Source organism: Chiloscyllium plagiosum, unplaced genomic scaffold (assembly GCF_037043375.1).
Source record: "Chiloscyllium plagiosum isolate Xiang-an unplaced genomic scaffold, Cpla_swu_hap1 HiC_scaffold_42, whole genome shotgun sequence".
Lineage (NCBI taxonomy): Eukaryota > Metazoa > Chordata > Chondrichthyes > Orectolobiformes > Hemiscylliidae > Chiloscyllium > Chiloscyllium plagiosum.
Window position 1 is genome coordinate 9566094 of NW_028270180.1, and position 22520 is coordinate 9588613.

Here is a 22520-nt window from a genome sequence, read left to right on the forward strand (position 1 = left end):
TACATCACAGTTCCATCTGCACTTTTTAAAGGAGAGTGTGACTACGTTTCAAAAGGTACATTGACTCACTTTGGGATGTCCTGAGGATGTGAATGGTGCTATATTAGTGCAAATTTGTTTTGATCTATTTTATCTGGAGGGTGCATAAACTTAACATGAGAGTGAGAGTTTTGAGGGGTGTCATCAGGAAAAATTTTACACTCACTGGATGGGTTATTTTTTTTTATGATACCAGGGCATTGGATATTGTGCAACAAAGTGGGTCAGTGGAATTAAGATAATGAACGGCTATGATCCAATTAAACTGAATAATAGGCGTGAGAGCATGGAACACCTCCTGTTCTTGTGCTATTATACAAAAGATACAAAGAGATTCTTTACACAAAAGATAGAGAGGGGTTGAAGTGAACATTGGCCCCTTCAGAGATTGAGGCGGAGAAATAATATTGGGAAACAACGAAATGGCAGAGGTGTTGAAGAAACACTTTGCATCAGTCTTCAAAAAAAGGACACGAGTAATGTTTCAGACACAGAAAGCAACCAAAAAGCGGCAGAGGAAATGCGTATCACTGAAGAAAAAGTATTTGGGAAACTAAAGCAGAAATTGCTGGAATAACTCAGCAGTTCTGGCAGCATCTATGGAGAGAAATCAGAGTTAACGTTTCGGTTCCAGTGACCCTTCCTCAGACCTGATATGCCTAAAGACTAATATGAATCAGACCACAAGTTGGCGGAGCAACACTTCATCTTCCACCTGGGCAGCCTACAGCCTGGAGGACTCAATGTTGAGTTCTCCAACTTCAAATAATCTCTCCTCCCATCCCTCAATTCCCTTTCCACCCCTTCCATTCCTCCAACTGACCCTTCCTTTCAGCTTCCAATCAGATGCTTTCCTCCCAGTGATCAATCAGGTCGTACCCTCTACTTGTGCTAACCTATCCCTACCTCCCCACTCTGCCCCCTCCACACCAAAAATCCTCCCCCACCCTCACCTTTATCTGCAGCCCCTCCTTACACCCAATCCTAGTCCTGAAGAAGGGTTACACCCGAAACATTGACTTCTCCACCTCCTGATGCTTCCTGGCTTGCTGTGTTCTTCCAGCCTCCTGCTTGTCCGCCAATGACTGATAGATCCCTGGACCTAATGTTATGCACCCCAGAATATTAAAGGAAATAGCTACAGTGAAAGTGGATGCAGTGGTAGTAATCTTCCAAGTGTCCTTAGATTTGGATCCTGCAATCCAAAGCCAGGTGAATTGGCCATGCTAAATTGTCCATAGCGTTAGATGCATTAGTCAGGGGTAAATATTGGGTAGGGGAAATGGGTCTGGGTGGGTAACTCTTTGGAGGGTCGGTGTGGACTTGTGGGGCCTAAGGGCCTGTTTCCATACTGTGAGGATTCTAATTTGGAGATTCTGGAAATGTTCTAGAGAATTAAAAAAACGCCCATGTAACGCCCTTATTCAAAAAAGGAGAAACGTAAAAACAGGTAACTATAGGCCAGTTAGCTCAACGTCAGTCATTAGAAACATGTTAGAGTATTTATACAGGATGGTGATGGGAGAACATTCAAAATACTAATATGATCAAACAGAGTCAGCATGAAGGGGATATCAAGTCTGTAAAACCTACAATTCTTCAACGAGATAAGAGGCAGGGTACGTAACAGATTTGGAATTCCAAAAGACATTCGATAAAAGTCTGCTATTTAATGAGACAAAAGGCCATGGTGCTGGCGGCTGTATATAAAAAGGGACGGAGGATTGGCTAACTAATATATGACAGAGTTGGGATGAGGGGTACATTTTCGAGATGGCAAACTGAAACTAGTGGAGTGTCATAGGGATTAGTGCTTGGGTCATAATTGTTTACAATATATATTAATGACTTGTATGAGAGAAATGAATGTATGGTCAGCAAGTTGCGAATGACACAAAAATAGGTGGGAGCTTAAGTGGTGAGGATTACACAGAGCAACATAGACAAGGTAACATACAGGATTCTTAAGGTGCTTGACATTATAGATGCTGAGAGATTGTTTTCTCTTGTGGAAGACACCTGGACCAGGGAACATAATCTCAGAATAAGGGGTCACCAATTTAGGACATAGATGGGAAGGAATCTCTTCTTTCAACGAGTAGTGAACCTATGGAATTCTTTACAGCAGAGGGCTGTAGAGGCTGGGACGTTAAGCATATTATGGCTGAGGTAGATATTTAATCTGTAAGGAAATCAAGGGCTATAAGAAAAAGGTAGGAGAGTGGTTTGAGGATGATCAGATCAACATGATCTCATTGACTGGCAGAGCAGATTTGATGGACTGAGTGGCCTACTTCTGCTCCTACACTACCGTATTAAGATCCTATTCACTATCTCACTACGCCTAGTCATTTGTGGGAACTTGCTTCGTGCAAAGCAAGGAACTATTGACTTTTGACAATCAAAGCACTACACTGGGTTTTATATTGTACTAGCTGACCAGCCGCACCCAGCAAGCCAGAGGGTAAGGTCGCAGTTTGTTTGTGAGGGTTGAGGGACTGTGATGTGAGTGGACAGTACAGCATTTTTTTTCCCATTTGGTCCAAACCTTTTACCAGTCCAAAGATGTGCAGGTTAGGTGCACTGGCTATGAGAAATGCAGTGATAGGGTGGGCTGGGTCTGAGTGGGATGCACTTCGGAGGGTTGTTGTGGACTCAATAGGCCGAATGGCCTGCTTCCACACTGTAGGGATTCTATGAGCACATTTCAAAAGGATATGGCTTTGGTGCATCTCTGAGGTAGCCAAAGGCACTACATGAATTCAGGTTTCACTTTCTGGCAAGTTGAACAGCCATAGTGCCATCTAGTTTTGAATCACTAGGTGGGGCTGTTCCCTGTAGTCACTGACATTGAGATGAACACGGTATTCCCCGACTTGTCATGTTGTTACTGCAGGGATAAACCACTGGAACAGACAAATAATCACTTTCAATATCATAGGTTGATACTGGACACAAGTTCTGTGTCAGGGCAACTTATGTGGGTACCAGGGCAAAATGAAAAGATGTGCAACTGGAAATGAAATGATCACTACCCCGAAACTGCATCTGGACATCCCCTTGTGTGGGAAAACTAGGTGGCACCATCTGAAGAAACAAAGATCGTTCGGTTAAGACAAAGATGAGGTGAAATATTTCCTCTCACCAGCTTGCAGTTCTATGGAACACCTGGTGACAGAGAAGTGGAGGCATGTCATCGGATGTTTTTATGGCCAAAGTAGCTACATTCTTGATGATCCAGTGAGTCAAAAATAGGTCGCAATGTGTAGTCAGAGCAGCCTTCTAGAATGGTGTACAGGCACAAGGGGCCGAATGGCCTGCTACTGCTTTTCATGCCAATGCAGAATCGGGTGTGCAATGAATACTGAAAACACATCACTCCTTAGTGTTGTCTTGCTCTCTCTCAGAGTCCAGCAACCAGACATATAAATATATATACATATATACATTTCATACACGCACGCATGGACACACACACACACCCAAGGTGGACTGACCTGACAGCGTATTGTCACCCAATATCGCTGAGCAACTGCCACAGAATAGGACGCCAAGCACAGAATCCAGAACCTACAGTAGCAGGGAGATGACAGAAAGAACTCGCATTTCCACAACACCTTCATGAACTCTGGATGACCCAAAGAGCTTTGCAACCCACAAAGTATTTTTGAAATGTGTACAGCTCGCTCTCATACATAATAAAGACTGCAGTCATAGAGTTATACAGCATGGAAACACACCCTTCGGACCAACTCATCCATGCTGACCAAATATCATTGATCTAGTCACATTTTCCAGCACTTGACCCATATCCCTCCAAACCTTTCCTATTCATATATCCATCCAGATACCTTTTAAATGTTGTAATTGTACCAGCCTCCACCACTTCCTCTGTCAGCTCATTCGATACACGCACCACCCTCTGCCCAAAAAGTCATCCCTTAGGTCCTTTCTAAATCTTTCCCCTCTCACCTGAAACCTATGCCCTCTAGTTTTGGACTCCCCAACGCTGGGGAAAAGGCCTTGCCTATTCACCTTACCCATGTCCCCTCATGATTTTATAAACCTCTATAAGGTCATCCCTGCAACATTCCAGCGATGTTTTAATAATGTTGGTTGAGGGGGTAAATATTGGGTGGGACTCTGGGGAAAACTCCCTTCTTGCTGAAATGGTAAAGTGACGATTTTCCTGCTCCTCGGATGCTGCCTGACCTGCTATGCTTTTCCAGCACCACTCTAATCTTGACTCTGCTCTTCAGCATCTGCAGTACCCACTTTCACCATCATGCAAGAGCAAGCAGCTGGACGTCACAGTCGAAAGAAAGGACAACGGAGAACTACAAACCTGCGTATACAGAAAACCGACAAACACTGACCAAATACTTAACTACACCAGCAACCATCCCAACACACACAAACGAAGCTGTATCAGAACACTATTCCAACGAGCCACATTACACTGCAGCACAGACGAACTTCGGAAAACAGAGGAGAACCACCTATACGACGTATTCAAGAAGAACGGATACTCAAAAAATACAGACCGCAGATTCTTCAAGAACAAACCCCGACAAGCAGACCAAACACAGCCAGAAACCCTAACCACCTTACCATACATGACAGAAGTTTCAGAAATGACAGCCAGACTACTAAGACCCCTCGGAATCCTAGTAGCACACAAACCCACCAACACTCTCAAACAAAAACGTACAAACTTAAAAGACCCAGTACATCCCATGGACAAAACCAACGTCATCTACAAAATTCCATGCAAGGACTGCCACAAACACTACGTAGTACAAACAGGAAGAAAGTTAGCCACCAGGATACACGAACACCAGCTAGCCACAAAAAGACACGACCCTCTCTCCCTCATAGCCCTACACACGGAGGAAAAAAAACACAATTTCGACTGGGACAACATATCTATCCTGGGACAGGCTAAGCAAAGACAAGCCAGAGAATTCCTAGAGGCCTGGCACTCCAACCACAACGCCATAAACAAACACATAGATCGAGATACCATCTATCAACCCCTCAGAAAACGAACAGGAAATGACATCACCACAAACCCCAGGAACCCCATCCAGAACAAACATATAAATAGAAAGCAGGAGACAACAGCTTCGCTTCACTTGGAGGTCACCACTGATGATGTTACCGAGCCAGGTAGTGAAATGTCTGGATATCAAACCTACAGCTCAGCGAGCAAACCTACACCCTGAGCAGCTGCTTCATAGAATCCCTACAGTGTGGAAGCAGGCCATTTAGCCCATCGAGTCCATATGACCCTCCAAGGAGCATCCCACCCAGACCTTATCCCTGCATTTCCATGGTTAATCCACCTAGCCTGCACACAATGGCCAATATAGCGTGGCCAATCCACCTGATCTGCAGATCTTTGGACTGTGGGAGGAAACTGGAGCACCCAGAAGAAACCCACCCAGGCAGAGGGAGAATGTGCAAACTCCACACAGACAGTCATGTGAGGTTGGAATCGAACCCGGGTCCCTGGCGCTGTGAGGCAGCAGTGCTAACCAATGAGCCTCTTAATCAGCAACCCATCCAACAACTTAAACTTTCACTTAATTAGAAATGCACAGTGGCAGCAGTGTGTAACATTCTGCAAAGTGCACCTTCCAAACCTGTGACCTCTTACCCATAGAAAGCGCAGATACATGGGAGCACCGTCGTGTGCAAGTTTCCCTCTAAGTCACACACCATCCTGAAATGGAAATACACTGCTGTTCCTTCACTGCCCTGGGCCAAAATCCTGGAACTGCCTTCTCAGCAGCATTGCAGATATCACAATAAACACACACAAATGTTTAAGAAGGCAACACGTTCTCAATGATGGGCAATAAATGTTAGCACAACCCAGTGATGCCCACATTCGATGGAAGTGTTTATTTTTTAAAAGTTGCTACATCACAAAATCTACAGACCGCTTGGAATGAAGGAGGTAGGAGTGGTTGGGGAGTGGGGACCATGGAAGGAACATTTGACTGAATGTAGCCTAGCTGCATGATTTCAAATAAAAATTTCATTGACATGCCATGACATTGTCAGACCATAATTTCAACCTATGGAGGAGGTTCCAGCCCAATTCCTAGGACCCGAGATGTTCCTGGTTGAAATGAGTAGGAAAGCAGCTGGAGTGTGAACCCATGCCCAATTCATTCATCCCCTCAGTTGGGCTATATTGAACTCAGACCTGTGGGCTCTGAAGGACTCTGTCTAGATGCTGCAATGGAGTTGTGTAACAATGTAATTTGCACACTTTGGCACCTTGTTAAATTTTGAGTTTGAATACAGTGAAATGGGAATATGAGTGAATCATTTTGCTTTTGCTTCTTCATTCATTTCAATGTCAGTTTGGCTAACTGGAGTAATATGTAGGATTTATTTTTATTGAGGTAAATAGTCACACACACATACACACCCAGTCTCTCCCTCTTCCTCTCTGTCACAGTCATATACAATCACAGAGTCTCTTCCTCTCTCACAGGCACACTTACACATGCACACACACACTCTTCTTGTCTCGTACAGTCACACTGATACATGCACAATCTCTCTCTCACACACACTGTTACACTCACACACAATACAGACACACACATCGTCTCTCTCTCTCTATATCTCTATCTCAGAATCACATACAAACAAGAATACAGTCTCATATACACAGTCACACTCACAGATGCACATGGTCTCTATCTCACACAGTCATACTGATGCTCACGATCTCTCTCACACACACAGTCATACTCACACCTGCACACAGTCATACTCATGCATGCACATTGTCTCTCTCTCTCTATCTCACACAGTCATACTCACACCTGCACACTATCTCTCACACAGACACACTTACACATGCACACAGTCACACTCATGCATGCACACATACAGTCTCTCTCACATCATACTCACACATGCATTACACAGTCTCTCTCTCATAGTCACATTCGTACACAAACACACAATACAGATGCACACACTCTCTCTCACACGGTCACATGCACACAATCTATCTCTCACACATTCACTTATATACACATGCAGTCACACATACATGCACACTCATACCAATCTCTGTCAGTCACATGCACATACATACACATGTACGCCCAGTCATTTGCACATGGTGGGGTGTACACAAACCCAGCCTGTAACACAGTCTCACACACACATTCACATGCACGTACACCATCTTTCCCTTATCATCTTTATCATTACTGACGTAATTGTTGTTGGAAGTAATGAAACTCAGTGAATGAGAAGGTGTCTGAACCAGATGTATTTGTGTTTTGCTTATCAATCTGCCCCCACAAAGCAGTAAACTGGAAAGCTATTGTTTGAGGCAGGTGTTGGACTTTTTTAAATAGATGTGACAATGAAAATCTTAAAAGGTCAAGGAGGAAATAAATCACTCTCAAACGGGGGCGAGATTACAGAAGACTGTTTATTGCACAAAGGAATACCTGTTAGCAAAGTTACAATAAATTATGATGTCGGTGATAGATCTAACACCTACATCATCATTTGTCTGCATTTTCAAAACTGCCTGGATTTTCTGCCAGCACCTTTATATGACGTTAACACTTCAGTCCTGAAGGAAGTGATTTGGGTTTATTTAGATTTTTTGATTAGGTTGCACAATAATTACATTGACAAAAGAATAATGCCGACTCATTATTGTGAAGTTACTTGCACTTGACCTTTACCTTGTCCAAAAGGTTTAAAATGACTGATGGCTGCAACTGGGAATGTTCTCTGCATCGTCATGATTTTAAAGTTCTCATCCTTTATGGTGGTCTTGCCCCACCTCCTACAGCCCGACACCCTCCGTGCTCCCTGCACTCCTCCAACTCATGCCTCCTGAACATCTCCCATCTTTATCACTCCAACATTGGTGGCCATGCCTTCAGGAGTCTTTGCAATTCCTTCCTTACAACTCTCCATCTCTCCAACTCACCTTCTTCCTTGAAGACACTCTTTCAAACTGACTTCTTTGACCACCAAGCGTTTGCTCACCTGACCTAATATCACTGCATGTAGCTAAGTATCATGCTATGTTTCATAGTGTTCCTGGGAAGAGCTTTGGGATGTTTCATAATGCCAAAGGCACTAAATAAATATAAGTTTTGTAAACCTCTTCACCTCTCTCCCAATCTTTTCTTTGAAATACTCTTTGAAGTCTAACTCTTTGACTAAGTTTCAGGTCATCTGATTTAATGTCTCCACATATGACTTTGTCTCAAGTTTTGTTGGATTATGTTCTTGTGATGCACCTTGGTAAGTTTTACTTTATTTGAAAGTAGTACATTTAAAAAAAAGCTGGTATTGCTACATTTCCATGCACAGTTGCCACAACTTTTCTGCCCAGGACTGTAAGAAGCTACAGAGTTGTGAACACGGCCCAGTCCATCAGCCAAGCCAACCTCCCACCCATTGACTTCATCTACACTTCTCATTGCCTTAGAAAGCAGCCAGCATCATATGAGAACAGTCCCACCTCGCTTATAACCTCTTTCATTGTGCAGAAGATATAAAAGCTTAAACACACATACCAACTGGTTCAAAAACAGCTTCTTCCCTGCTGTCATTAGACTTCTAAATGGACCTCTCAAATTTCAAATCTGATGTTGATCTTGCCTTTTGCACACCATCTCTGCAGCCATAGCATTGTATTCGTCACCCTGTCCTATCATCGAATGAGCTTTGTATGGTATGATCTGCCTATACTGCACACAAAACAAAACTTTTCACTATGCCTAGGTACATGTGACAATAATAAATCAAATCAAATCATGAAGTTGTGACAGTAGCTTCAAGTTATGTGAGAAAGCGTTACATCTTGGAGTTCTCGCATTTGTGAGTCAGAATACTGCAAGTCTTCAATGCAGAGCACCGCAGTCCTTCTGGATTGAAGACTTACAGTGTTCTAACTCAGCAATGCGAGAGATCCAAGATGGAACACTTTGTTATGTTACTTGGAGCCACTGTCACAATTTAATGAATTGATTTTGATTTGATTTGATTTGATTATTGCTGTATTTCCATACCCCAGTTTCCACAACTGTTCTGCCCAGGACCAGAAGAAGCTACAGAGTTGTGAACACGGCCCAGTCCATCAGCCAAGAACCTCCCACCCATTGACTCCGCCTATATTTCTTGTTGCCTCGGAAAGGTGGCCAACATCATCATCAAAGACTCCTCCCACCCCGCTTTTAACCTCTTTAATTGGGCAGAGTTACTGGTATCTCTTGACCCACATTCATTCAAGATTGTCAGATGGCATGGTTAGTTCTCTCAACGCTGTTCCTGAAGCCTTACGAATTGTTCAGTATACTGTAGTGGTGTTTGTACTCCAAAAGTACTTAGTTAGCTCTCAAACAGCTGGGACTCAAGACAAGTCCATTCCTCACTTGTAGTATCAGCTGTGGCTCAGTTCGCATTCAAGTCCAATGCCAGACAAACTTTTTGATTTGATTTATTATTGTCACATGTAACGAAGTACATTGAAAAGTTCTGTTTTACGTGCAGTATGGTAGATCATCCCATACAAGTGCATTCGGGTAATAGAACAGAGCGAGGAATACAACGTGACGGATGCAGAGAAAGTGCACAAAGAGTGAGGTCAACATTTAAATTTTAAATTTAAGAGGTCCATTCAGCAGTCTAATAACAGTGGGGAAAAAGCTGTTCTTGAATCTGTTGGTCTGTGTTTTTTGCATCTTCTGCCCAACTGACACTCAGTGCAGTATCGAGGGAGAGCCGCACTGTTGGAGGTTCAGTACCGAGGGAGTGTTGAAAGGAGGTACCTTTTGCAAGAAACATTAAACCGAGATCTCAACTACACAAGTCAATGTAAGAGATCCTGTAGCATTGGATAGAACTACAGCAGGAATAGTCCACAGCGTTCTGATCAAAGAATTATTCTTTACAAAATATCACAAATAACAGGTTATCACATTGCTGTGTGTGGAAGTTTGCTGTGTGTAAACTGAGTGCTGCATTTCTTTCATTGCAAGAATGATTACATTTTGAAAGGACTTAACTAAAGTACAGTAAAGCACTTTGAGATGTCCGATGGTTAGAAAGGGTGCTATTTAAAGCCAGTCTTTTATTCTAGCAAATGCAATTTACTCTATTCCAGACGGTAGAGTGACGAGCCACAAGCTGAGCTAACAGAGATGACAGTTCTCTTCCCATGGGGAATTGGCAGGGTGGTACTGTACCACTTTGCAGACAGCCTAATGCTATGGGAACACAACACCAATGAATGAAATACAAAACGAGGCAGTAACAATGAGATTTGAGAGCAGAAACTGGATACTTATGAGATATTACTCCCTGCTAGAACCATTTCCTTCCACATTTATTGCATACATTTATAGTATGACTGTTAGACTATTAAAGCTGGTATCTAATTGCAAGTGGATGTTGTTATTGTGGACTTGCAATAACTGGAAACCACCTTTTTTTCTTAATTGCTGTGCTTCTGAATGAAGCTGAAGTGTTCCAAAAACAGCACATTTGTACTTGAATTGTAGTGTGGAACAGCAACCCCCTTAGCACAGTTTTGTGTAGCCTCGTCTGCTTGCATGTAATCCTTACCTGGTCATGGCTCCAATCAATGAAACATCCATTTGGTCTTTTTCTCCCACCCCAGTAGGTTCACAACTAAGAAATGAAAGTATCCAAGGAAGTTTTAAATAAACATACAAAGAACCCCTTCTCCCAACCTACCATGAATCTGCTTGAGGACTGCTCTCCAGTTCAAAGATGTGCAGGTTAGGTGGATTTGCCATTTTTAATTGCCCATAATATCCAAGGACATGCAGGCTATATGGATTAGCCATGGGAAATGCACAATTAGGGCACTAGGGTGGGGGAATGGGATACTCTTTGAATGGTCAGTACAGTCTTGATGGGCTGAATGGCATCTATTTGCCTTCGAGGAATTCGATGGCTCTAACAGGAGACATCATTCATTCTTGGAACCTCTAGGGAAGGGAGAGCTTAACAATCCCAAAATGGTCTGACTGTCTTTTTATGACCGATAAGAGTTGTGAGCAAGAATGGTGTGTTAGGTTGAAGGAATAAAGACATTCTTGCCTTTCTTGATGCCTTAAAGCAATACACAATAATAAAGGCCTTTCAAAGTGTAATCAGCATTGTAATGTAGGAAGCGTTAATGCAGGAAGCAGGAGAGATGGTAGTGCAGTAATCACACCACTGGATGAGTAATCCAAGTGCCTGGGCTACTCCTATGAACAGCAGGTAGAATTCAAACTCACCCAATAAATCTGAAAATGAAAGCTAGTCTCAGTCATTATGACCATCATTGATTGTTGTAAAAAAAATCTGATTCACCAATGCCCATTAGAGTAGGAAATCTGCCACCCTTACTTGGTCTGATCTATGTGTGACTTCAGTCTTTCTACATTGTGATTCTCAAAAGTGTGGTCCATTGGTGGTTCCCAAGAGTTTTTCTTTCGGTCTGTGGTCTGGACCGAAATGTATGTCACTGATGCACAAACACCTTGCCAGGACAGAATCTCATCTCCACAGCTGGCTTTATGTCACACAAGCGGACCAGCTTCTGAGCTCATGGTCCAACTGGCTGGAGGTGAAAGCAAGAACGACAATGTTTCAAGTTCCATATTTCTGTTACTGTTTCCACGTTCAACGCCGTGATGGTATTTTCAACACCTGTGGGGCCAACATGAGACTGAAACTCAAGTCTGACGAAGACTCAAAACGTTAGCTCTGTTTCTCTCTCCCACTTGGAGCCAGACATGAACTCACCGTTGTCTCATCAAAAGGAGCACCATTCTCCGTGTTCACTCTTCGGAGTATTTTTGTGCTGGTGAACAAAAAAGCCTGAAGTAAAACTGGTTGTAGTCTGCAACATCTTTTTGCTCCACCTAAGTGTTCCATGGATGAGGAATATTGAGAACCATTGGCTTTAATGGTTCAAAGAACCAAAGGTTTGGGAATTGGTACTCAAGTCTTGGAAGACAAGTTGAGAAGGCTATTAAACATGCTTAGACCATAAGAACATAAGATATCAGAGTAGAATTAGACCATTCAGCCCATCCAATCTGCTCCATCATTCAGTCATAGGCAGGAAGCTGGAGGAACACAGCAAGCCAGGCAGCATCAGGAGGTAGAGAAGTCAACGTTTTGGGCATAACCCTTCTTCAGGAACATTAACTTGACACCTCCTGATGCTGCCTGGCTTGCTGTGCCATTCCAGCCTCCTGCCTGCCTACTTTGGATTCCAGCATCTGCAGTTTTTTTGTCTCCCACCATTCTCCTGCCTTCTCCCTGGAACCCTTGACCCCTTACTTATCAAGAAACTGTGTATCTCTGTCTTAAACTCACTCAATGACTTGGCCTCTGCAGCCAGATTGAACTGTTGAACTGGAAAATAATTCAATTACATTGCAAAGTAAAAGGTGGATTAGCCATGCTTAATTGCCCATAATGTCCAGGGATGTGTAGGCTATATGGATTAGCCATGGGAAATGTAGGATTATGGTATTAGGGTGGGATTACATTATGGCATTACATTAAAATCAAAATAATGCATTGCTGGTATATTAAATAAAAATAGAAAATGCTGGAGAAACTCAGCACATCTTTTTTACTGTAGGTTTTTACTGTGGAGAAAGGAAAGGAGGCTAGAGAACTCAGAGAGATAAATATTGTTGCTTTGAGAACAGTTCACATTACAGAAGAGGAAGTGCTGGAGGTCTTAAAAAGATGGATAAATATCCAGGACTGGTCAAGTATTTCCCAGGACATTGTGGAAAGTTAAGGAGGAAATTACATGACCCCTAGCAGAGATATTCATATCATCTATGACCAAGAGGAGCCAGAAGACTGGAGGGTGGCTAATGTTGTACCTTTGTTTAAGGAGGAATGTAAGGAGGTGCCTGGGAACTATAGATCTGTGAGTCTCACATCAATAGTGGGTAAGTTGTTCGAGGTGATTCTGAAAGGTAGAACTTACATGCATTTTGGGAGGCAAGGAATGATTAGGGATAGTCAGCATGGCTTTTGTGCGAGGGAAATCATGTTTTACTAAGTTGATTGAGTTTTCTGCAGAAGTAACCAAAACGATTGATGAGGAATGAGTGGTTGATATTGTTTACTTGGACTTTAGTAAAGCCCTTGGATAAGATTCCGCATGGTAGACTAATTAGTAAAGTTAGGGCACATGGAATTCAGGAAGACCTTGTCAGCTGGATTCAAAATTCATTTAACGGTAGGAGACAGAGGGTGGTAGTGCAGGGTTTTGTTTTTGGACTGGAGGTCTGTGACCAGCAGTGTTCCACAGGGATCAGTACTGAGTCCACTTTTGTTTATCATTTATATAAACAATTTTCATGAAAATATAAGAGGCATGGTTGGTTATTTTGTGGATGACACCAAGATTGGTGGGATAGCGGACAGGGAAGGTTATCTAAGATTACAAAGAGGTCTTAATCAATTGGGTCAATGGGAGTGGCGGATGGAGTTTAATTTGGACAAATGCAAGGTATTGCATTTTGGTAAAACAAGCAAGGGCAAGACTAAAACCATTAATGGTAGGGCCCTGGGTGGTGTTGTAGAAGGGAGAGATCTCGAGGTTTAGGTAGGTACACCATCCTTAGAAATTTGTGTGACAGGATGGATAAGAAGGCACTCCATTCCTGAAGAAGGGCCTGTGCCCGAAACGTCGAATCTCCTGTTCCCTAGATGCTGCCTGACCTGCTGTGCTGTTCCAGCAATAAAGTTTCAACTAAGAAGGCACTTAGCATGTTTGCCTTCATTTCTCAGACCTTTGAGCATAGGAGGTGGGAGATCATGATGAGCTTGTACAGGATATTTGTGAGGCCTTTTGTGGAGTACTGTGTGCCGTTCTGGTCACTTTGTTATAGGAAGAAAATTATTAAATTGGAGAGAGTTCAGAAAAGATCAGGATGTTGCCAAGAATAGAGGGCTTGAGTTATAAAAATTGGCTGGCTAGGCTGGGACTGTATTCACTGGAGTGTAGGAGGTTGAGGGGTGACCTTATAGAGATTTATAAAATCATTAGTGGCATTGATAAGGTGAATGGCAAACATTTTTACCCTAAAGAGGGGGAGTTCAAAACTAGGGCATTTTTAAGGTGAGAGATTTAAAAAGGTCATGAGGGGCTACATTTTATACAGTGAGTAGTTCGTGTGTAGAATGAACTTCCTCAGGAAGTGGTGGATACAGTTACAATATTTAAAAGACATTTGGATAAGTACATGAATAGGAAAGGTTTGGAGGGATATCAGCCAAATGCAGGCAGGTGGGACGAGTTTAGTTTGGGAACATGGTCAGTGTTGACGAGTTAGATCGAAGGGTCTGTTTCCATGCTGTATGACTTGACGACTCATTGCTGACAGCATCTGTTGGGAGCGAAATAGAGTTAATGTTGGAGTTTAATATCACCAATATTCGGAACAAAGAACACATTTCTGAATGAATTGAAAGTCTGGTTGGGATATCTGGTCGGCATGGACAAGTTGGACCGAAGGGTCTGTTTCCATGCTGTACATCTCTATGACTCTATCTCATAGTTGGGCGGAAATGTGCCACAATGAGGTAATGCTTTGCCAACACCAAGTCCTGGTGATGGAGAGTGCAGACAGTCAGTGCCCACCAAGTGTGCCATGAGGTGCTGGAGAATTCTGGCTGAGGTGGAGGGATGGAGAAGACAGAGGGTGAGCTGAGCTACCACGCACCCAACTTTAACTTTCATATTGGAAACTGGCGCTGTCTAGTTTCTCACTGGTACCTTGTAAAACAGCAGACTGAATATTGATGAGATGAGGTTAGGTGTCAATGAGATGTTAATAGGCCTCCCTACTGCTCATGAGCAAGACTCTTATCCAGCTGTTAAATCCGTGGGATGGAAAATCGGACTTTTCTTCTTGACAATGACAATTTCATTTTCCATTCTCGTTACATTTTCCTGAGTGACTCGCAATTGCCCATTTTGAATCATAGAATTGAATCACTACAGTGTGGAAACAGGCCCTTCAGCCCAACAAGTCCACACCAACCCTCCAAAGAGTATCCCACCCAAACCCATTCCCCTACATTTATCCCTGACTAATGCACCTAACCTACACATCCCTGAACACTATGGGCAATTTAGCATGGCCAGTTCACTTAACCTGTACATCTTTGGATTGTGGGAGGAAACAGGTGCACCCTGAGGAAACCCATGCAGACATGGGGAGAATGTGCAAACTCCACACAGAGAGTCGCCCAAGGTTGGAATCGAACCCGGGTCCCTGGCGCTGTGAGGCAGCAGTGTTAACCACTGAGCCACTTTGCCACCCCCAAGGCCTTTTGCTCAGGGCCTGAGGAAGTTTTAGCTTGTTGTATCCTTCTAAGAACCAAAGCAGCTTTCCCGCAAAGTTCTCATCCACCAAGCCCAGTCATCAAGCTCCCCTCCCTCACCCCTTGAGAAAAAGTCTGCTCACAAACAAGGGGGAAAGAAGATTGCGGATAAAAGCAGAGGGAAGCTATCATGACGAGAGTAAAACCAGAATGGAAAGAGGTCACGACGATGAGGCAGAAGTTGAAATGAGAGCTGTACAAAACAGCAGATAATTTATGACAGTTCATGAATGGAAAATGCTGTTTGATAAACTGGATATCCTTGTTTCCAGCAGTATACTGGAAGCGTTCCATCAACTTGTATTCGGCCAGAAGGCACATTAGCGTGTGAAACTTCAAGCTGGCTTCCTGGGCCTGTCATGCAATTAAATGATTGCATAATACAGCAGTTTACATTGTTAATAGGTAAAGGCAAGGATTCGTCAGTGTTGACATATTGTAGACCTAATTATCTTTCGCCTCCTCTCCTCCCCTCTTGTTTCTTCTAGATTGCATGAAATGTAAACCCATTCTGTCGTCTTACTGCCAGCTGTAAACTTTATTTTAGTAAATCCAAACAATCCGGCAGCCGGGCTGTGTGTGAGGACTCACTTAACACCTCAACACTTGCATGCTTGAGCCACGGGAGTGGTCGAAACCACTTGTGTGTGGTGAATTCCATTAATTCCCAACTGAGCTGCTAAGTAGGTGGATACTGTGGTGATAGAAGGGCCTTGTTCATGTCCAATCCATCTCGCCATTTACACTTACCCAATCTGAACCAGATTACCAATCAATATAGGCACAAGAGACAGCTTTGTCCTGAGGATAACTGCTTCCAAACCCATGACCAGCACCACCTAGAAGGACAAAGGCAGCAGATACATGGGAGCACCACCTCCTCCAAAGTCCCCTCCAAGTCACTCACCGTTCTGACTTGGAAATATATCACCGTTCCTTCAGTGTCACTGTGTCAAAATCCTGAAACTCTCTCCCTAATGGCATTGTGGGTCAACCTACAGCACATGACTGCAGCAGTTCAAGATGGCACCTCACTACCAGCTCCTAAAGGGCAACTAAAGACAGGTAATAAATGCTGGCTCACATCCCAATGAATGATTGGACAGGTTTTGTACATGTGTAGCACCATACACAGCAAAGAAATTTTAAAAATATTGGCTCATCTGCACCACAGTTGCAATGCCACAGGACTTGATTGCGACTTGGGAGCAAAATCCAAATCCCTATTAATATTTCAATTGATGTTCCTTGATGAAGTGAACCTTTGGCTCTGTTCCCTTTGCTGGCAGTGGCTTGGGTGAAGGTATCATGAAGGTTGTGGGTTTGAAACGTCAGTGGGAGATCAATGGGATCCAGCTTGATACTCCAAGGCAGAGCTGAATAACTGCTGCTCTGCACATGTCATGTTAAATCAAGACCCACTGGTGGAGGCTGATTTGAAGAAGAGCAACTGAGTTTCTGCCATTATTTCTCTCTTCACTAACATTATCAAGTGAGATCACCTGGTTATTTATCACGTTCGTCTATAGAGGATCTTGCTGTGAGCAATTTGTCTGCCACGTTCTCTTCATTGCAACAGCGGACACATTTTGAAAGTGCTTGTTAATTGCAGAAGATTTTGAAAAGTCCTGACATCGTTAAATCAAATTCAAGTCCTTTCTACCTTTCTGTGAAGAACAGTTGACCAGAAAAAAATTCCTTTGTCAAAGTAATTGACTAATAGGAGATTTTTGTTAGGGGTACTCAGTCGAGAAATGGATAAGATCATATAAATGTAAGGGTTAATGTAAGAGCAAGCTCACTTAGCGTGTTGCAGTTCTGTCAGGCTGTTCTCTAACAGCCTGGAGATGGACGAAGGACATTTAAGAACACAATGGAGATCACTCAAAAAAAGATGCAGCAACTTAGTAGTGAACTCATAAGATGTTCTATTCTTTTTTTTTAAATGAGTGTTCTGTTCAGACTTGTCTGATTGACTGGCTTTCTAACTTGTATTTCAGTTCTGATGAATGGTTTGACCAATGAATATAGTTTCATGGCTGCTTCAAAAATAGGACAATTATCACAACCTGATCACAGTTTTTGGGAGTTCCTCACAGGGGCAACAATGTTCATGACACCGATTCCCCTGGGAGGTGCTATCAGAACAGCTTCTGCTTCGTTTGTCAATTGCTGGAATCCAACTTGTTCTCTGGCAAATTAAGCTTTTCTTGTCTTTATGGTGATAATGGTAATGTTACTGCATTAGCAAGCCAGAGCTCCAGGCTAAAGCTTTGGGGTCATGAGTTCACATCGTGGTAGTTGGTGAAATTGAAGTGAATAATTTGACTAAGGCAAATACTGTTGATTGTTAAAAATCCATCTGTTTTCCAACTGTTCTTTCAGGAAGAAAGTCTGCCAACATGTGACTCAAGAACCACAGTCACATGGTTGACTGTTAACTACACATTCAGTTCAGGGCAATATATGCTGGTGTTAGCCATAGCTCATGAAAGTGTAAAGAACAAAATTACTCCTCTTTCAGTGTTTGCAGGACAGAAACAGGTCATTACACCAAACAGGTCTGTGTGAGCTTCAACCCGCATTTCTTCATCTAACCTATACCCATCAGCATACCCTATTTTTTTATCGAAGTTTTCTTCAAGCACATCTATGCTAATCACCAGAATACACCATCTGGTAGCAAATTCCACATTTGCTTGATTCTCCCAAGCTCCCAAGTTCCATATTGCCTCCCTCTTTAAAATGGCAATGGTAGTGGTCATCTTATATTCCAACATGCTCTCGGAACTTCAAGAATCTCCCTTCATCTTTCATTCTCTAGTCCATACACATTCAAAACCCAAACTTGATTCCACCATGACCATTAGATTTATCCACTCTGCTCTGCTGCTATCTCAGATTGTGCTTTATATACACTGAGATGCCTTGATGCAAAATGCAACATGTTGGCATAATTTGACTTTATTGACAAAACATTGATGAAGTAACAAAGACCTTGCATTGTTGACTTGGCATCTCCTTTATCTCCAGATACTGATGTCTGTGCTGGCTCACCTTGTGAACAGCAATGCACTGATAATTTTGGACGAGTTGTGTGTACATGTTACCCCGGATATCACTTTGACCGAGAGCGACACAGAAATCATCAGACGCCCTACTGTTTAGGTGAGATTGCGGATTTTATTAATAACGTATTGCTCATCTACAGTCTTTTCATTGGGATACTGTGACCCATTTGTACTCTTCTTACTTTAGATGCAACATATTATCATAAAACTGCTCGAGTAAAGCACAGGACTCTGTGCATTTGGCCCTCCGTTTAGTCAATCAAGGCATAGAATCAGTTTGGATGGAGATTAGGAAAGACAGGGGAAAGAAGTCATTAATGGCAATAGCATGCAGTCCCCTTAACAGTAGCCACAATGTGGGAGACAGTACATAATAAGAAATATTGAGTAGTGGTGGTAATAAACATGGATGTTCTTAATCTACGTATATACTGGAAAGATCAGACTGACAGTAATCGCCTGGATGAGGAGACTGCTTTCAAGATAGTTCCTTACAGCAGCACATTCTTGAACCAATTACGGGGCACATGGTGTTAGACTTGGTAATGTGACAGAATTAATTGATGACCTCCAGGCCAAAATGCCCCTAGGTCACAGCAACCATAATATCATTGAAGTTTTCATCCAATTTAAAAAGGGAGAAGACTAGTCTAAGATCAAAAATCACACAACACCAGGTTATAGTCCAACAGGTTTAATTGGAAGCACACTAGCTTTCGGAGCGATGCTCTTTCATCAGGTGATTGTCTGATCACCTGATGAAGGAGCGTCGCTCCGAAAGCTAGTGTGCTTCCAATTAAACCTGTTGGACTATAACCTGGTGTTGTGTGATTTTTAACTTTGTGCATCCCAGTCCAACACCGGCATCTCCAAATCAAGTCTAAGATCAGTATTTTAACCTTAAAGGTAACTCTGTTGGCATGAAGCTGAGCTAGATGACCTAAGATAGTGTGCTAGACTGGGGGATAGATCAACAGAGACGCAGTGGCAGACATTTGAGGGGATACTTTCAGAATAAATATCTTCCTGCTATAAAGAAAAATTCTAAAGAGAGGACCCACTAACTAGAGAAGTTCAGGTAAACATCAAAACTCAAAGAAAAAAATGTACAACTGAGCATCGATGAGTGGGAGGTCAGATTATTGGCTCAAGTATGAAGAACAGCAGAGAATGACAAGATTAATTAGGAAGAAGAAATTCAAGCATGAGAAGAATGCACTGAAAACAAAAAATGTTGGAGATCACAGTGAGTCAGGCAGCGTCCATGCAGAGAAAGCAAGCTAATATTCCGAGTTTAGATGGCTTCTCAGAGAGGAGTCCAGCTTTGCATGTAAAAACAGAAGAATTTTACAGGTATTAGAAAAGAAAAAGGGTAAATAATGTGAACGTTGGTCTTCTACAGAATGAGAATGGAGAGTTAATAGTAGATAATAAGGTAATTGATGACAAAATGAACAAATATTTTGCTTCTGTCTTCACTATAGAGGATACAATATACATTCCAGTTACAGCTGTAAATCAGGAGGTGGAAGAGAGAGAGCAACTTAGTGAAATTACAGTCACTAGGGAAATGGCACAAAGCAAACTGATGGAGCTGCAGGTTTTTAAGTCTCTGGGTTCTAATGGACTTTGTCCTCGGGTCATAAAGGAGGTTGCTAATGAGGTAGTAGATGAATTAGTGTTAATTTGCCAGATTGCCTGACTGAAAATTAGCAAAACTAATTCTGCTAATTAAGAAGCAAAGAAGACAGATAACAGGAGACGATAGGCCAATCAGCTTGAAGCCTTTCAAGAGAAAGGTGTTCAAATCAATGATTAAAGCGATTATAGCTGCACATTTAGAACTCAATATAATCAGGAAGAGTCAGCATGGTATCATGTTCAACCAATTTATTAAACTTCTTTGAAGGGGGTAACATGTGGTGTAGATAAAGAGGAGATGTACTTCGATTTTTGAAAGATGCCAAATTGAAGGTCATTGTAAAAGTGCATGATGTAGTGGGTAATGTGTTAGTATAGATCGAAAATTGTCAACCTGGCAAAAACAGAGTTGCATAAATCAGTTCTTACCTAATTGGCAGGATGCAGCAAGTGAAGTCCCACACAGGATCTGTGCTGTGACTTCAATCTTTTACAATTTATATCAATGACCCAGATAATTTGATTGACTCCATTCTCTACTATCTGCCAGCCTCAACCTTTCCTTATTTTTGTTTTCGTGCTTGCATTTGTTGCTTGAGTCAAGGACGTGGCTCAGTGGTTAGCACTGCTGCCTCACAGCACCAGAGTCCCGGGTTCAATTCCAGCCTCGGGCGACTGTCTGTGTGGAGTTTGCACATTCTCCCCGTGTCTGTGTGGGTTTCCTCCGGGTGCTCTGGTTTCCTCCCATAGTCCAAAGATGTGCAGGTCAGGTGAATTGGTCATGCTAAATTGCCCAGTGTGTTAGGTACATTAGTCAGAGGGAAATGGGACTGGGTGGGTTACTTTTCGGAGGGTCGGTGTAGGCTTGTTGGGCCGAAGGGCTTGTTTCCACACTGGAGGGAATCTAATCTAATCTAAGTTAAATATCTATTCATTCGCTGGAGAGGCAATGGTCTAGTGGTATTATCGATAGACTGTTAATTCAGAAACTCATCTAAATGTTCTCGGGGTCCATATTCAAATCTCGCCACAGATGATAGAATTTCAATTCAATGAAGAATCTGGAATTAAGAGTTTAATCATAACTATGAAACTATTTCCAATTGTTGGGAAAAACTCATTTGGTTCACTAATATCCTTCAGGGAAGGAATCTGTTGACTTTACCTGGTCTGGCCTAGTGTGACTTCAGACCGACAGCAATGTGGTGGACACTTTACTGCCTTCTGGGCAATTAGGAATGGGTAATAAATGCTGGCCTAGCCAGTGATGCCCGTAGCTCATGAGTGATTTTTTAAAAAACCATTCATTAATTTTTTAAAAATCACTCACCTAGGGAATTCCGTGTCACTGGTCATGGATTTTTGCTTGCTTGGGTTCTTGCTTGGTCCCTGAAATAGCTATTATTTTGATGAGTAAAAATATATAGTGCCTTGCACACCAAATTCAGCAAGAGTAGTTATTGTTAATCCTTAGTTAAGCAGCCGTCTCAAAGACCAATGATAATAAACATTTATGTTTTGCCATTAGTGTTCATGCACATCAAAGGAATGCGATTGTCATTGAACCATACAGGCAGATGTCAAGACAAAAGACAAAAAAATTGGTTAAAGGGACAGCTTGTAGGGGTATCTTAAAGGAGGAGAGATGAAAAAAGTGGAGGGATTTAGGAAGGGATATCAGAGCATTTGGCACAGGCAGCTGAGGACATGGTCACTACAGTAAAAATCTCACGTTATTTGAATGTAACAGAAGAGATACATGCATTTTGTTTATTTAAAGATTTCTGGTGGGTTTTGTTACAGCTAAATTAATATGTACAGTACAGAAAAATTTCCAGGCATATCCTGTGCCTAGATTGCTACGGTGCAGAGAGTTTGTGGCATTTGGTCACATGATACCATCCAGCTACATGGCTGATTCACATGTCGAGCTCTTAATGAGACATCATTCTACAGATGATAATATAGCAGCCATCACTTAAGTCATCACTTTAATGAAAATTAAGGATGTGCAAGAGGTCAGGATATGATATGTGCAGAAATCTCAAATGCTTGTAGAGTTGGGAAGGATTATAGAGATGGTGAGAAGTGATGCCATGGAGAAAGTTGAAAACAAAGATTAGAATTTTTAAAGCTGAAAATGTGTTGCTGGAGAAGCGCAGCCGGTCAGGCAGCATCCAGGGAACAGGAGAATCGACGTTTCGGGCATAAGCCCTTCTTCAGGCCTTTTTAAAATCAAGGCATTGCCAAAGCAGCAGCCCATGTAGACCAGTGAGTACAGGAGCAATGGGTCAACAGGACTTGGTGTGAGGTAGGATGCAGGTAACAGAT

General features: G+C 42.5%; 1 protein-coding gene across 5 annotated transcripts in view; it reads left to right on the top strand.

The window, feature by feature from the left end:
• LOC122542489 (collagen and calcium-binding EGF domain-containing protein 1-like) overlaps positions 1-22520 on the top strand; it is a 157549-nt gene that overhangs the window by 97514 nt on the left and 37515 nt on the right. For all 5 annotated transcript variants that reach the window (XM_043680263.2, XM_087982191.1, XM_043680264.2 and 2 more), the window contains one exon: positions 18511-18645. In XM_043680263.2, coding sequence (XP_043536198.1) covers positions 18511-18645 — 135 coding nt within the window. The remainder of the gene's footprint in view (positions 1-18510; positions 18646-22520) is intronic.